Raw genomic sequence first — 17,108 nt, 5'->3', positions numbered from 1 at the left:
GTGTTCTGTTGCTTACTGAGGCAAAAACCAAAAGGCATGTGCTATCACGTCTCTGCGACAGCTCGTGTGTCCGTCAAACTATATGCTAACGTCCTGTGAAATACAGCCACCGCCACCTATCTAATCACCTATCTGTATTGTAAGCTTCAACCAAATTTTAAATGTTGGGCATTTCCTCACCATGAAGACAACAGGATAGTCCCGACTGGTAACTCGTTACTGATGAATTGTGGTCATGCTGGAAGTAGAGCCAGACAGAGCAAATACATTGGTATTTATGAGCTTATTGCAAATCCATATTACTTTTTTTCATGTCCACTTATAAGTATAGAAAAATGTACAGTACCAAAATGCAACATTTCTTTTTTTACTTTGAGCTTCATGCTCATGTAAGCAAGACAACATGACTAAAGCAACATTGCTAATGTTAAGCTTTGTTGGGACAGTGATGACCATATTCACCATCTTGAAGTTGTTGAAGCATTTGCAAAATACCGCTCAACACAAGGTTCTGCCGAGGCTGATTGGAATGCAGCCTAAATTCAAGAAAAGCTTATCTTTAGATGTCGCAGATCAAACATAAATGGAATGTTGCGATTCATTGGATTTAGTTTGGACCGGTCACTTCTGTACTCAACAATAAACAACTTCTCAAATCATTCTGGTCAGAAGACATGAGTATTCCTTCCTATAACTTGGTCACAGTATGATTGCACAGCCTGATCATGACCTCCACCAGGTGACATTATTCTTGTCAGTTTCCGTATGACATGGAACATTCATTCTTGGGGGTTTCTGTGTCTTTTTACTCTTCTGAATTAGCGTGTTTCAGGATAAGCCATTCAATTATATTTTATTTTATTTAACCTTTATTTAACCAGGAGAAAAACCTATTCAGATAAAAAATCTCGTTTTCAAAGGTGACCTGGCCAAGACAGGCAGCAGCACAATGCACCACAGTTCTCACAGACAAACACACAGGGACCAAATTAAAATAGCACTAAAAATAAAGCAAATCAATTCACCCTGCAACAATCTTAATAGGCCCATTTCTGTAACCACGAAAAAAATAGTTAAAACACTGACATCTTAGAGAGTCTAGCTCAATTTCCTTCATTATCAACTTAAAAGCATTAAACAAAATTCAAAGAAAATGATATGAAAATTCTACCTTCAGCATAATTAAGAGTTCCTGCTTTTAGGGTGATTTAGTGAGCACATGAAGAAGAAGGCCGCCGATGTGAGGCAGCTGTCTGGCCCTTCCCTAACCCATTGACCTGTGAGGTCCATGGAAACAGTTAACTTCAGCATTTAGTCCAGCTGGTGCTCCAGGACCAGAGAAAAGACTCCAACATTGCTCTCAGGGGGGCAAATTAGCCCAGTCTGGATGAGTGAAGGTTACACACTCACAAAGCAGAAGAGACTGTACTTCTTATTCCTGACCCGCCGTAAGATGATGTGCACACCCATTCAGTCTCTATCGTTCTGCTGTTTTGGCTATTGGCGAGGTGAAAAAGGCAAACCAAATTGTAATGCCATGCCTAGAGGTCAAAAACAGTGAGCAGTTACTTTGTGTTAGCTCGCTAAGTGGCCTATTCCCATGCAGTGTGACCTGAGAGCCCCGTCCACAGATCCGCTGAGTGAAAACATTAGCACGTACACTGGGCAGATTGCCTGCTCAGTAATATAATCAGCTTGGGGTTCGTTGACAGAGTAAGGGATCCCTCTCCCAGGACGGACATACTGCAATAGATGTCATAAGTAGAGAAAATCATAAAGGAGTCAATCATTGACCAGATGTTTACATGGTAATACTAAATTAAAATATGAATAGTGAATAGTGTCAGTTACATGTTTCAGACTGAACATTAAAGCACACCACCTGTTGAAAGAGACTGTAGATTCAGCAGGTCACAGACGATAGCTTGTAACAGCTGGCTACTGTTCAAGTATTTCTCTGACAAAAAGGCTCACTAAGCCTTATTCACAAAGACCTTCACTGGGAGGTGAGTCTGTCTTAAGATTTAAAAGACTCTGTTGCAGCGACAGCCAAACGAGGGACACAACATAATGCATTTTTCTTCTTCTTCTGTAGCCGTAAATACAACCACTCAGATGTCAAGTTGATTCTGCATCACTTTAGCTCAATGTGTGCAATAATTACACTTAGGTCAAAAGGTAAGCTAAGACTTAAGGCCGACTTTTCGGGGATCCCACTACTGATAACCAATCAGAAGAGAGAACGCAGCAGGCCGGCACCCGTCTCACTGCCGGTGTACGTGCAGAGCGACAGATGGGTGAATGTGTATGCGCCAACAATGGCGGAGCAGTTAAAAATCCATCCAAATGTCTGTTTTGATGGTTTTTATCATGTTTTATCACACTTTGGGATCTGAGATGATGCTAGATAACTCGCTACTTGAAGACTGCAGTGCATTAATGTGGTGACGTGGGGACGAGTGAGGGGACCGCTAACTGCAGTCACTGACAGGAAGTTAGATAAACTGACCAATCCGCTTACTGAATCTTTAAGGCAGTTTGCATGACATGGTTAGTTATACTTAGCCTTTAAAACCTGAGGAGCTTCGTATAGATGTCTCTTTTAGTAAACCAGCAGTGAAGGCAGTATTTACATATTAGTTGTTGCTGCAGTTCCAAAGCCAGTCTGGACCCTTTTAAGTTTATTTTATTCATGACAAACTGGATGGAAGTAAATTCATCACCTTTACTAAAGCACACGTTTGCTGACGTGAAGCCAGCCGACTCTTCTTAGTTGCTTCAAAACAGTTTTTCTACACTTTTGTACTTAAATTGCTATTTATAAAAATCCTCAGATCCATCTCTGTTGACCTTCTACCAAAAAAATAATTGAGATGGAATGGCAAACAACTGCTAGCGAGAAGGCATTGGGAAAGCAACAAAAGAAGCAGGGGCAATTTCAACTTCACAAAAGCAAACATTTATTGATGACATCGAAGCACACACCGAGCTTCAAAGTATTTTATTTATAGGCATCGCAAATTACAGACAGCAAAAGAGGGAATAATGGAAGTGGGTTTTTTTCCACCCCGGCTTGACGTTTTTTTTGAAAATTGACTAGAGGGCCTGAACACACGCAGGGAAAATCACCGGGATATTAAAGGAAGGGGTCGATGGAAGAAGTAAGTTGCTGCTGTGATTCCTTTCCTCTGGCGTCTCAGAAGAGAGAGAGAGTAAGTGTTAGAATATTCAAGCGAGCTTCCACAGTGCCAGGATGGAGCCATCTTGTGGTGTTCAGTATAGGGAGATCATGGCTATAGTATCATGCAGCTTCTCTGGGGGAAAAGAGTCAACTTTAAATGAGGCATGATGGAGATGGTGGAGCTCGGAGCGCCCTGGTTGGGGGAAAATGCTGCATGATTCTACCCTTCCTGACAAAGCTGGAGGCTGGGGAATCAAACACACCATCCATGTATAGTATGGGGCTCTGGTGAAACTGATGCTGCAGGAGGAAAGGGGAAAGGGTCCTGTTTCAGACCTAATGTAACTGTCGAGTAAGAAGAAATGTCCCTTTAAAAGTAATGTATCTGCATGTAATTATTACACAGTGTGGAGTTGGCTGGTTCGGTTAATGTAGGGATCCATTCCTTGGCAATGAAATGCAGCAGCCAACTTAAAAACATTTTGTTATGAGTTGATCAAGAGAAAAAATAAGTTTTGATGATCAATGAAATTTCATTTTTAAGCAGGGGAAAAACCTTCAATTGTGAGGAAGAGGACTGCCTTTTTTGAATATTGGACTGGTCGAATCAGACGAAACAAGAAACATGAAGATGTTGGTCCATTATTTGACACTTTATAGACCGAGCCATTTGCTTAAACAAGAAAGGATCTTCTATTTGGTTTGTTTTTTTCTCTACAAAAGGGACCTGGACACGTTTGAATAGGATGGATGGATGGACAGGAAAGAAATCACTGGAAAGAAATTTGAACAAAACAGTTGAAAAAAGAAAGAATAGCAATTTTGTTAACCTATTAAAACGTTTTAGATTGATCTATGAATTCATTTTGAGACAACAATTACAACAATGTCCTCCTCTCAGACTTCTCAAATGTCAGGCTTTGGTGATTGTTTTCGCCTTAAACTGATGACAGAACACTTTGGTCTTTAGATGTTCGGTCAGAAAAAAAAAAAACTTGTTTGAAATAAATCATTGGTTCCGTGAGATTATATTGGAAAGTGCAACTATTTATATGTTACATTGAGCCTACAATAAGTAATTAATCAATTAGCAATACAAATGTAAGACTAAAAGGAGAATTCCATATTTAAAAATAATAATAATTCATTGTTAGCGCTAATATATCGCTTTTTATATCTCCATCAGGAGTCCTCTCTACTCTGCTGTGCCACGGATATTAATTCCACACAGGGAAATGATACATAGAAACCCATGTCTGTTACATCAATCAATAGAAAAGATTTTTCAATTCATTTTTAAATGACCTTTAAAGTCCTTCCCAGTTGGCCACAATGACCTGTTAATGTTGGGGAGGTTTTCCAGCCGTGGTGATGGAAGGACCCTGCTCTGCCACTCTCTGCCTCTATAATCCACTTTAAATGTCACCTTGAGAGAATCGACACGAGCGGAGCAACAAGAACCATGTGGGGGGTTGTTGATGCCTTCTCGTAATCTCAAACACTGATTGTCCAGACAAGCCAAACAGATTTAGCACCTAACATGCTGTATTTTATTCAACTAGCCTATATTATGACGATTTTAGCGACTGATTTGGATAGACTGTGATGTTTAGCCCATGTGTGGGAAGTTAAACCTCTGAGACTGAGTGCATTACTTGATATTTGTCACATTGGGATGGGGGGGGGGGGGGGGGCTCCCTTATTAAGGAACCCCTGGGAAGTCCCCCACGGACGGACCTCCAGCATTTGTGTGGAGCGTTTAGGTCAACCTCCTGCAGGCTGCACCGCAAATGTTACTTTTGGAACCCCCCATGTGCACCTCGCCGTGCCGCGCATGCAGCAGACGCACCGCAGCTCTCCTGCCGGCCGGCCGCACGCAACAACAATCTCGGAGAAGAAGAAAACACCAGCAGCATGCAACACGACACACACACACACACACACACACACATACACACACACACACACACACACACACACACACACACACACACACACACACACACACACACACACACAACACACAGGGTTTTAATTAAGAGAAACCTAAATATTTTTAATAAGCAAGCCTTTCTTCATGACCTTTATAATAGTGATATTCACAACACCCTGGCTATTCCTGATGTCGAACTAGCTTTAGACTTTTTCATTTCCACCTTTCTATCTATTTTAAATACACATGCCCCCTTTAAGAAGTATAGAGTTAAGGATAGATCCAGTCCTTGGGTTAGTCCAGAACTTACATCTCTTCTCCGAACTAGAAACAAAGCCTGGTCTCTTGCTAGACGTACTAATAACGCCTCACATTGGACTGCATTCAGAGCCTTAAGAAATAAATGTACATCCTTAGTGAGGAAGAATGTATCTGACTATTATTTAAAATTGATCACAGACACCTTTTCTAACCCAGCAAAATTCTGGAAGGTGGTTAAAACCAACAAAAATAGCTCTGCTACATCAGCTTCTATTCCAATTCAGGTTAAATTTGATGATAGTTTTATTACCGATCAAACCGAGATCTGCGCTGGTTTTAATAGACATTTTAATGTTGCTGGCCATATCTTCAAAGAGGACAACTCTAGATCTTCTCTAGCAGACAACCAGCTACCCCTTGAACAGGTTCATATGCCTACCACCAATGATGTTCCTCAGTTTTCTATTATTCCTGTGTCCTCCAGTATGGTTCTTGATGCTCTCTTAAGCATTGACCCCAAGAAATCCACTGGAGAAGACAACCTAGACCCATTCTTTCTCCAACTCTCAGCCCCTGTAATTGCAGAGTGTATTACCCACATTTTTAACCTTTCTATATCTTCCTGCGTTATTCCAAGGATCTGGAAATCAGCTTGTGTCCTTCCTTTGTATAAAGCGGGAGAAAAAACTGACCCTAATAACTATAGGCCAATATCCAGACTGTCATGTCTGTCAAAAACGCTGGAATCCCTTATTAATTACCAATTGAAAACATTTCTCTCAAATCACACTATTTTATCTGTTCACCAATCTGGTTTTAGAACTAACCATAGCACTATCTCTGCCATCACTCTGGTTACTAACAATATTGTCTCTGCCTTAGATAATAGTAATCACTGTGCTGCCCTCTTTATTGATCTCAGTAAAGCCTTTGATACAGTAGACCATTCTTTACTATTAGATAAATTGGCTAACATTGGTATTAGTGAAAATGCGTGTAGCTGGTTCAGTAATTACCTTTCTGACCGATCTCAATGTGTGAAGCTAGGTAATATCCAATCTGGTTTCTTACCCATAACCAAAGGTGTTCCACAAGGTTCAATTTTAGGTCCGGTACTATTCACCATCTACATCAATGATATTGTGTCTCTTGTCAGTGGTTGTCAAATCCATTTATATGCTGATGACACCATCTTGTATTGTGTTGCTGACTCTGCAAAGTCAGCTATTGAGAACCTGCAACTGTCCTTTAATGCTCTTCAGAATGCTCTTATTTCACTTAAACTTGTCCTTAACCAGACTAAAACTAAATTCATGTTGTTCTCTAGGGCTAGAGATTTAGACAATAGTGCATGCATCTATGCTGTGAACGGTTCTTTGATCGAGAGAGTCTCTGAATATAAGTACCTTGGTATCTGGCTAGATGAAAAACTCTCTTTTACATTTCACATAAAAAATCTTGTCTGTCGTCTGCGACAAAAGATTGGATATTTTTATAGGAATAAAGCTACCTTCCCGTTGTTTAGTAGGAAAAGGATTATTGAGGCAGTTTTTATGTCTGTCCTTGATTACGGTGATGTGGTTTATCGGCATGCATCTCGTTCATGCCTTAAACTCCTTGACTCTGTATTTCACTCTGCTTTGAGATTCATTACAGGAGATGCTTATGATACACACCATTGTGTTTTATATGAAAAGGTTGGGTGGTCCTCCCTTAAGGAGAGACGTGATGCACATTGGCATATTTTTATATATAAAGCTCTGACTGGAAAGCTACCACTCTATCTGACAGAAATGCTGCTTATTTCAGATGGGCTTTATCAAACCCGCTCAACTGACATGATCATGTTATATGTCCCCTATGCCCGGTCTGAGCTTGGTAAAACCGCTTTTAGCTATAGTGCCCCTGACTCCTGGAACAGCCTACAACATACAATTAAAATAAATACACTCATATCTGTTAACCAATTTAAAAGTATTATTTTGAATCAACCCCTCCACACTTGTAACTGTTTTAATTAGGCTATTATTTATTTCATTCAATTGATCTGAATGTTTTAAATTGTTGTTGTCTGTGTGTGTGTGTGTGTGTGTGTGTGTGTGTGTAAACTTGTTATGTATTCTCATTGTATATTGTGTATCTGTACTCGACGTCATTGTAAAAGAGGGTCACCCCTCAATTGATCTTTCGAGGTTAAATAAAGGTTACAAACAAACAAACAAACAACCATGCGTTCGTTTTTCCCCCGCAGTGAAGCATCCTCTCCACATAGGCTACAGTCAAACACACTCACTCATGTGCGCGCATACAATGGTGCCTTCAGTAGGCTACGTTTCAAATCGTGGACAGTACAGAAAAAGAGGAAAAGAAAATAATTAGAAGGTGGGACTGGCAAGTGGAGAGAGCAAAACACACACGTACCTGTAACTCCACACTGTAGCCCTGATAGAAGTGTGTCGGGAACACCGCCAGCTGATGTTGCACTTGGAGGGACACTGTATAATCCATTAACCAGGAGAAGGTGCTGAGTAGACCTATATGGAGTCAGACTTGACGTCTCTACTGTTGTTGGCGGCAGAACTACACACTCCACTGTAGTACAATCTGCCGCTGCTCTCCGCCCTGCTGCGCTCCCATTGGCCGCGTGGCGCTCATCAGCCGCGTCAGTCCGCTCAAGGCTGCAGGAGGCAGGAAGAGGAGGCGAATAGCATCAGGTCCATTCTGCCCAAACCATTCACATAGCCTACACAGTGGAGCAAGTGCTGATTGTGATACGATAACAGTAAGAGGGTACAATAAGCAAACTTACAAAATAAACAATGACGCTCACGAATAACCAGAAAACATGACAGAAACACTGTTATGTGGTTGTCAAGAATCTACATATGTGAACACAGCTATAGTGTGAGTGTATGTGTGTCTGCCTGTAGCCTATGAGTGTCTGTCATTTAGTTTGACCATACTTGCTTGTGGGATTTGACCAGCTTTGTGGAGTGGATGTGAATTTGCACGTGTTGAGAAATAATTAAGTAAAAGGGAAGATTGATGAAATAAACTGGGGTAGGTAAATCCACTGAGAGGGATTAGACTCACACATTGAAAGTAGAATGAACAAATACAATAAACTAAATGATTTCAAATGTATTAAAATTGTGATATGTATAAAACTGCTTTGTATAAATCGCTGCGTATAAAACTGCAGTTTGCGTTCTGGTTAGAGCCACCTATATGTAACCGCTAAAGAGACAGCTATTTTCCCTGGGGGGAGGGGGTTCATAAACAGATTAAAAATAAATGGAATATTGGAATGACATTCACCAGGTGGTCAGAAACACTGTTATATTATAATTAGGGCTGTCAAACAATTAAAATATTGAATCGCGATTAATCACATTAATGTCATTGTTAAAGGTGAAGTGAGCGATATATATTTATGTTAATATAACTGTTAAATTGCTCTATATTCATACAGTGATCACTTATATAGTGTGCATGCTTCATAACACAGGTCTCTCCGTCAACCGCTCTGCATGTAATCGGCAAATAAACTTTCTGGGATCCCACAACCTGATATCCAATCAGAAGAGAGAACACTACAAACCGGCACGTCTCTCTCACAGAGGGGTGAATGTTTATGCGACTACAATGGCGGAGCAGGCAAAAATCCTTCCCAATGTCTGTTTTGATGGTTTTTATCATGTTTGATCCGGTTTGATCGCACTTAAGGATCTGCGATGATGCTAGATGACTCGCTGCTTGAAGACTGCAGTGCGGTTTAACTGACAGCACTAATTATAATAACTGATAATGTTGCTCCGTGTCTGCTGGGTGTGCAAAGAGGCAGGTGTATGTTTACAAGCTCACCATTAAAGATGTATAGGAGGATAATATGTCAATGTTAGGCATCATACCTCGCCGTCAATCAGGTCTGCCCCACTGATAAGTGCTCACCACCTGATATTACCAATACTCAGTGTTGTAGTTACAATAATAATAAAGACCAAGCTAAATAAATCAATACGCATTACAGAAGGGCTGTGGTGTCAAAATAAAACCTACAACCATTGATCGCACATGCTCAGTGTAGCAGGGTTAGCCTTAGCATGGTTACATCATGGATTGATTCATTTCATTTGGAAAAACACAGCCAAAGCACTTGGTCCACTCCAGTGTTGTTTATTTTCAAAAGGACTCCACATTTCTTCCACTTCTGTTCCCTGTGATGCCATTCACAGCGTTAGAAACTTTTCCTCCCATTTTGAAAACATTGGAGTGTAGCAAACTTGGGCCTTTGTCAACCTGCGCGTGTAGTAGGAGAAATAACCACAGTACCAGTGTTTCTGGTTGATGTGAGGCTTTTGCTGCTAAAATCTTCATCAGTGTGCCAAAGTAATTGAGTTACTGTAGCGTATATGGTGAGGGGGAAAAGCCACTCATTATGGAGCCTAGTTCCTCAATAGACTCTCTTAGACTCCTGTGGTTTGTGGTGTGCAGGTTAGTGCAGCGGCTGTCATGCCACATCAAGTGCATGAGTGAAAAGCGTATGAAGTAGAAAAAAGGCCGATAAGATAAGCTTCTGGAGATGGCCCCAGCGCTTCCTTCCTTCCTTCCGTCTGCTGCTTCACAATGTGGGCTTGAGGTTTAAAGGTGGTGCATAGCTGCAGGGGAAACACATGTATGTGCAAATAGGGTCGGGCGGGCGCTGCGATTTGCAAAATACCTCCACCGCTGATTATTTCAACTGGGTCAGAATATCAGGTCGGTATTACTGGATTGTCCTCAGTGGAAGTGGAGGGAGAGAGAGAGAGAGAGCGATAGACAGAGAGAGAGAGATAGACAGACACACTGACACAGAGAGAGAGACAGGGATAGACAGAGAGAGAGAGAGAGAGAGAGAGAGCGTGAGACACACATACAGAGAGAGAGAGACAGAGATAGGCACGCACGCACACACACATGCATGCACACACACACACACAGCCACAGACACAAACGCACACACACACACGCTGTATATAACTAATAATGTTCATAATGTATATATCGTTCATATTGTGTATTTGAATATTTGGACTTACTGAATTATATATATATATATATTTATATTAATATATTTGATGCTTTGCTTTGGCAATATTGTTTTTAAAACTTTCATGCCAATAAAGCCCTTTTTGAATTTGAATTTGAGAGGGGAGACACACAGAGAGAGAGAGACACAGAGAGAGAGAAGAGACAGAGAGAGATAGACAGAGAGAGAGAAAGAGAGAGAGAGAATGAAAGAGAGAGAAAGAGCGTAAGAGCAAATGTCTTTCATTTGCCCTTGAGCACAGTCCCCGCCGTCCAGATGGTCGGACTGTCATGACAAGCCATGTTAGCGACAGAAAAGCATGTCACATCCTCGGGGGCGTTCCGTGCGCCAGATTTTACAAACTTACATCACTTTAGCGTCTAGCGGTTAGCGAGCAGGTAGGCGTTAAGCGGGGGTACCTGGCTGATAACTGGTGCACCGGCTGCTTTGGGACTCAAACCTGTGAGCTCTCAGTTCACCTCCCCCCCCCCCCCGCCCCCACTCCCACCCTGCCCCCTCTGGAGAAGCTCTTCTCTTTGGCCACCGACCGGAGCCGTGAGAAGCAAAAAAAAATGTGCCAGGGCCAGATGATCTATTTTGGTTAATTTGTAGATTTTTTCCTTTGCATGTCATTACTCAGCAGTGGAATATATTCATCATATGCATAATGGAGGAGTGGTTGTAGCTGAGCACTGAATATTAATTCTTCCCTCTTTTTACATGGTTTTCCAAAATTGGATTCCCACCTCGTTTCGTGCAGTAGGCTCGGCTACTTAGCCGCACATTTGCATGGTGTTGAATGTATAAAGTGACACGTTTTAACAAGGATCGCCACAAACTGCTGCACTTAGCGACCAAAGGACATACATGCAAAGACATGCATTGAAATAATTCCTGATATCGCATGAAGCATACAGTAAGCAGCTATATATACAGTATATAGGCCATTCCTAAAGGTTGTGGGTTTATGGGTGACATCCCAGCCTGGGGTAAAATGACACTATATGTCCCCTAGGCTCCCAGAGGAAAGAGGCAGGTTTCATTTCTCCATAGACAGTGGATCCGTATACTAACCAAAAGTTCAAAGTGTGCCTGAGCAAGGTCACATTATTCTTAACACACACACATACACACAAGCACAAACACACCCACACCCACACAAACACACACAGGCAGCTGCAATTTAGCTTTACAAACCTGCCCAGTGTGTTGTGGGGAGCCTTACGTGTCAAGCCTGCAGCACCCATGGCTGTCACTGGCTGACATGCTGTTTTGGCTCCTGCCTATCCGCTTTGCATTTTTTTCAGTCTGAGCTGCCACACAAAGAGAGCGAATGCCACCATCAGTCAATCTCTGCCCCGTAACCCTTAGCAACCAACTAACTCCACAGGCATCAGATGTGAGTGTGTGACCCTGAAAAAGGCACCAAAAGACAGCATGTAAAAGACAGCATGTAAAAGACAGCGTGTAAAAGACAGCGTGTAAAAGACAGCATGTAAAAGACAGCATGTAAAAGACAGCATCTAGATATTGTATCCATAAAAGAAGCAACTGTTTGAATGGACGTCAATATTAAAGTGGAGCTAGTAACATGTGTGATCTGGTTTTGACAGTTTGTTTCTGTGTTATTGATGAGGAGTGGGAAATGTCAGGAACATTCCTATATGCACAGGGACTTTCAAATGCAAATCCATCACATCATCTTAAAGGATGTGTGTGGGAATTGAGAAAAGATGGTTGTATCTATGGCAGCTCAGATTGTGCAACCTCGAGTGATGGATTTGTTATCGTTATAACCTGCAACATCTTCACACAAATAAATGTGTTTCACAGAGGGGAAAAACTACATTCTCCGCAAATCATGGAGCTATTAGCATGCATAGGGTGGTCGACCCACAACTACAGGGTCGGTGGTTCGATCCCCACATGTCCAAGTGTCCCTGGGCAAGACACTGAACCTTAAATTGCTCCCGATAGTTAGTTTGCACCCTGCGTGGTAGCTGCTGCTATCTGTGTATGAATGTGTGCTCCAGTTGTAAGTCGCTTTGGATAAAAGCGTCTGCTAAATGACATGTAATGTAATGTAATGATTAGATATAAAGTATGGATTCAGCTTTTTACAATAAATCCATGAAGCTTTGATTCACTTTTGACACAGTATCGTTAACGTTGGCTGTTTTTAGCCCAATCATAATACCACTGGTTGTGCTTATGAAATGTGGATCACTACTTCAAATACATTTTCAAAACATATTACATTTACTTTCTTTTTATCAACTTGCAGTTTGTTGTCTTCTTTCTAAGATTTTGGACAGCCACATGCCACATTTGTTTTTCTCCGCAAAGTTGAACATAACTCGACACACCGGTAATGATATTATAAATGCTAAGATCACTGCAGAACAGGCCCGCCAACCGTTTGCCCTCAAACACTTTGATCATTGCTAAAACACGATTTTACATCCTGCTATGTGTCTCAGCCTGCTACTGTATCCCTGCGTTCCAATCCCCATACTACCATACTATTTAGTATCCCAGAAAAAGATTCAGGATGTCCCAATACATGCTTATCAAATGCAGTATACCAAAAATACCCAGGTGCCCTAACAATTCCAATGACCTTTTGTAGTATGCAAACCAGCATGCTTTAGTATGAAGTGTTTTAAAAAGAAAAAGTATGTGATTTGGAATGCAGGGCTCGTATCTCAGCTTCAGAAGACACTCTTGCTGAAATACACCCCCCACCCCCCTCCTGGACTGCAACCTGCTGTATCCATGTAACTGGAGAAAAGGACACCATGCTTAATATCATTTTTATCACTACAGATATATTTTCCAAAACCCCTGCTGACATCAACATCCCCAAACGATCTGCTTGAAATTGCACATCTGAAGAATTTTGTGTTGTGAATTTTGGTCGCCTCACCCCATGTAACCTGTTGTGTACGTTTTCCACTGTAGGCTTTAGCACAATGTTGAAGCAGCACAATAGAACAACCTCTAGCGATTATGTATTCTAATGAATTCACTCAATTTTAGTTATTTAGTATTTTCAAATGTGTTCACTTCACTACCTGTCCTACCTACTTTTGACAGTTTTTGGTTATATGTACATCTTCACATTCTCTTAGACACATGAGGTATTCCTTATTTTTTGTACCCAGGACTTTTGAATGAAATTGGTCGCACGTCATTTAAAGGTACAGTGTGTAATATGACATCATCAAGAAAGTTCTACAACACTCCCTGGGTAACCGCAACCCTTTTGAATAATAACAGAAGCTACAGTGGCCTTCAAGGACAAGAACAATTCTAAATTTTAAACAATGCACCTGATGACATTCCAACTATGACACTTTCAAGTAGGCGGCACTAGGCCTTGGTCCAAAATATGCAAAAATATGGACATATATGAGACCCTTTCTAAGGGAAAAAATAATTAAAATAAATGTTTTCAGCTATTATGCACTAAATTAAATTTACTTATGGATATTATAATTACTTTCTACAAAATCTGCTAGCAAGTAAAACCCAAAATTCAACACACTGCAGGTTTAAATACAAAGCTCCGTCTGAAGAAGATCCCTCTCTCTCTGAGATCATATTATTGATATCTTCTAATCTGAACACCTGAAAAGTCCACGCTTTTACTTTGACTATCATCATCAGGATCATTCTATTTATTTGATATCCTCATTTCTTCATTTTACATATTATTATTTATCTATTGGTCCATTTGAGGAGTGTGGATGTGGGTAGGAGAGGTTGACTGAGCTGGATGTATTCATGTGTTTGTATTTGTAATTTCATGTGCTATGTAACTTTGCTTGTCTCGTGTGTGTGTTGTATAATTTTTGTGTCTGTGTCTATAGGACCACCTTTGAAAATGAAACGTTGCATGTCAATGGGTCATCCTTGAATACAGTCAATGACGCAGTATGGACATGGCTGATGGGGAGGTCTTAGGGTAGAATTTTCTCAGAAGACTTTAGACTTATTTTGTCCCCAAGGGGAAATTATTTTTCACGGCACAGTACAGTTATGGACAACACGCTAACAGACATAATGACAGAGGAACAAACACAAAAAAAAATGACATGCAGACAAAATAGATAGACAGAGTGGGACTGGGGTGATTTTATCTTGACATTTTGTTTAATGCTGCTTTGGCTGCAGGCACCAGGCTTTTGCCATATAGCAAGCCCTCCTGCACCTCAGGGACCTTTTCCTGCATCCAGAGGGGCTGAATGGTGAAATGGCAGTTGAGTGAATGTGTGTTGTCCTGTGCTATTGTAAGATGTGATGCGTGAGATGGCCTTGAGGTTGGGCTCAGTGTAGGTCATGGGAGACCGATTCATTTGGCAGCTACTGTATGTTTGTGACATATATGTGAGTTTGACCCGGTGACAGTGAGCATGTTAAATAAGCAGGTGGAACAGTAGAGCAGGATGGGCTGGACAATACTCTGATACAAGAGTAGGAGGAGATGGGGGGGGGGCAACATAGATTCCTTTGAGTTTACTGAGCATACCGTACAGTCTTTGATGGCTCCTTTTCTGAATGTCCATTGTGTGTTGGTCAAAAGTGAGTTTATTGTCTATAGTGTTAGTCCGAGGTATTTGAAACTGTCAACTGTTTCAACTGTTTCGTTGTTGATGAGAGTGGAGTGATGTGGATATGGGATACCTATTGTTATTGCTTGTGTTTTGAGATGGAGGACGTTATGCTTACGCCGTTGGGAGAAATGTGCGACAGTGTTGTGGTAGTCTGATACAGAGTTATTGTCTGATAGAAGAGCGAGGGGTGGCAGTGTCGTTTTGAGGTAGGTGGTGGTGTGGGAGGGGCTGGTGCTGTCATTGGTATACAGGGTCAGAGGAAAGGGCTGAGCACACAGCAAAAAACAATCAAATCTCATTTAAGTGTCAGATGTCTCTAAGGTCTTGAGCTCTCTGCATGTAATTCCCCTCTCGGACATCTGACGCTAACACCAACTAACACCAAATGAGATTTTTTTTTTTTATTCGGAGAAGTTGTGTTTTATTCAACAATATGAACAAACTCAAACCTCAACACTCTGGGCACATCGGACACAAAATGATAAATAAATATAATTTTTTTCAGGGTTTTTTGGGGCGTTTCTCTGCTTTATTAGACCGATTTGGAGAGACAGAGATGCAATGTGGTAAAGAGGGGAATTACATGCAGAGAGCTCAAGACCTCTCAAGACATCTGACGCTAACACCAAATGATGTGCCTACCCGAACAGCTTGCCGTCTGTCGCTGAGGAAGTTGTGCAGGAGATGGATCAGGATGGGTGGAGTAGGGTCTTAGGCAGCAGTTTTCCCAGGCATTTCATTATTATGGGTGTGAGGGCAACAGGGCGATAGCGTTTTAGTTCTGTGGGTCGTGGTTTCTTAGGTACAGGGATTATGGTTGCGCTTTTCCAGAGGATGGGGTATTGTGGCAGTCAGGTATGTTTCACAGAAAAGGGTTGCTGGGATGCAGTCAGGTCCAGGGGCCTTGGATGGGTTACACCGGCTGAGCTGGTGGCGAACTTCCTCCACTGTGAAAGGGGGCAGGCTCATTGGGATCTATTATTAGGGGGAGAGCTTAGGGCTTTCATGCACTCATCTGAGAAGTCCTATGTGTCAAACCAGTTGAGGAATGTGTTGAGTTCAGTGGTTCAGCATCTGTGGTGTGTGATTTTGTTTTGCTGTGAGTGGGTTCATATCCGGTCAGTGAGGGTGTTTACCATTTGAAAGGCTTGTTTTGTTTTCATATTGCTAAACTTGTGCTCTACTTTGTTTTTGAATTGTATTTTGCCTAGGAAGATTTTATTTTTAGTATTACGGTTTGCAGATCTGAGACCAGCTGTGTCATTGAGAACTGAATGCTAAGTGCTTCTCACTCAGGCTCACTGTTTAATTTCAGAAGTAATCCAGGCTTTGTATGTAATGTATGTAATCAGACATGGCAGGAATTTTGTTGTACAGATCTCAGTCGAAGATATTCCAGTCAGTGCATGCCAGGGAGCCTTGTAGTCGAGCAATGGAGTCCTCCGACCATTGTGGGTCGCAGTAGGACTGTGGATGTAGACATTTGACCACTTGTTTGTACAGCTGAAGTAAACAGATGACGTTCTGATTTGCGAGTCAGAGCGGTGTGTTCAATCAAATATCTTTATTATAAGTAATTATAATAAAGATTTTCCATCAGATAGGAGTGCCATTGAGTGAATTGAATTTGAATCTGTGTACAGCCTGGTGCAATGGTGTTTTTTTATCTTAACCAACACACACACACACACACACATACACACACACACACACACACACACACACACACACACACACACACACACACACACACACACACACACACACACACACACACACACACACACACACACACACACACACACACACACACACACACGGATCTGACAAGAAGCGCAGAAAAGTCCGGTCAGAGGGGAGACTATGGGATCTGGGGAATGGCTTGACTTCAGTGGAGATGACAGATCCTGACAGGTGAAATATGAGTTCCTCTGATGCAGGAAGGAGGGGGATAGGCCAGCAGGGTTCACACACACATCAACATGCATCTGGGTCTCAGCGTACCTCTCCCCTACAAAGTCCATTTGTAGGTGTGCAAATGGACACCTA

At 41.6% G+C, this 17,108-nt stretch overlaps 1 protein-coding gene across 1 annotated transcript in view; it reads right to left on the bottom strand.

The window, feature by feature from the left end:
- Positions 1-8,030, bottom strand: part of zmat4a (zinc finger, matrin-type 4a) — a gene marked incomplete at both ends in the record, with an annotated part of 130,976 nt that extends 122,946 nt beyond the window's left edge. The window contains 3 exon segments of the mRNA XM_080042937.1: positions 7,797-7,913; positions 7,916-7,966; positions 7,968-8,030. Of these exon segments, the coding sequence (XP_079899063.1) occupies positions 7,797-7,913; positions 7,916-7,966; positions 7,968-8,030 (231 nt within the window).
- Between the last annotated feature and the right edge of the window lie 9,078 nt (positions 8,031-17,108).

This window comes from Ammodytes marinus (assembly GCF_949987685.1).
Source record: "Ammodytes marinus genome assembly, chromosome: 2".
Taxonomy (NCBI): Eukaryota; Metazoa; Chordata; class Actinopteri; order Uranoscopiformes; family Ammodytidae; genus Ammodytes; species Ammodytes marinus.
This window is presented reverse-complemented; position numbering and strand designations above follow the sequence as displayed.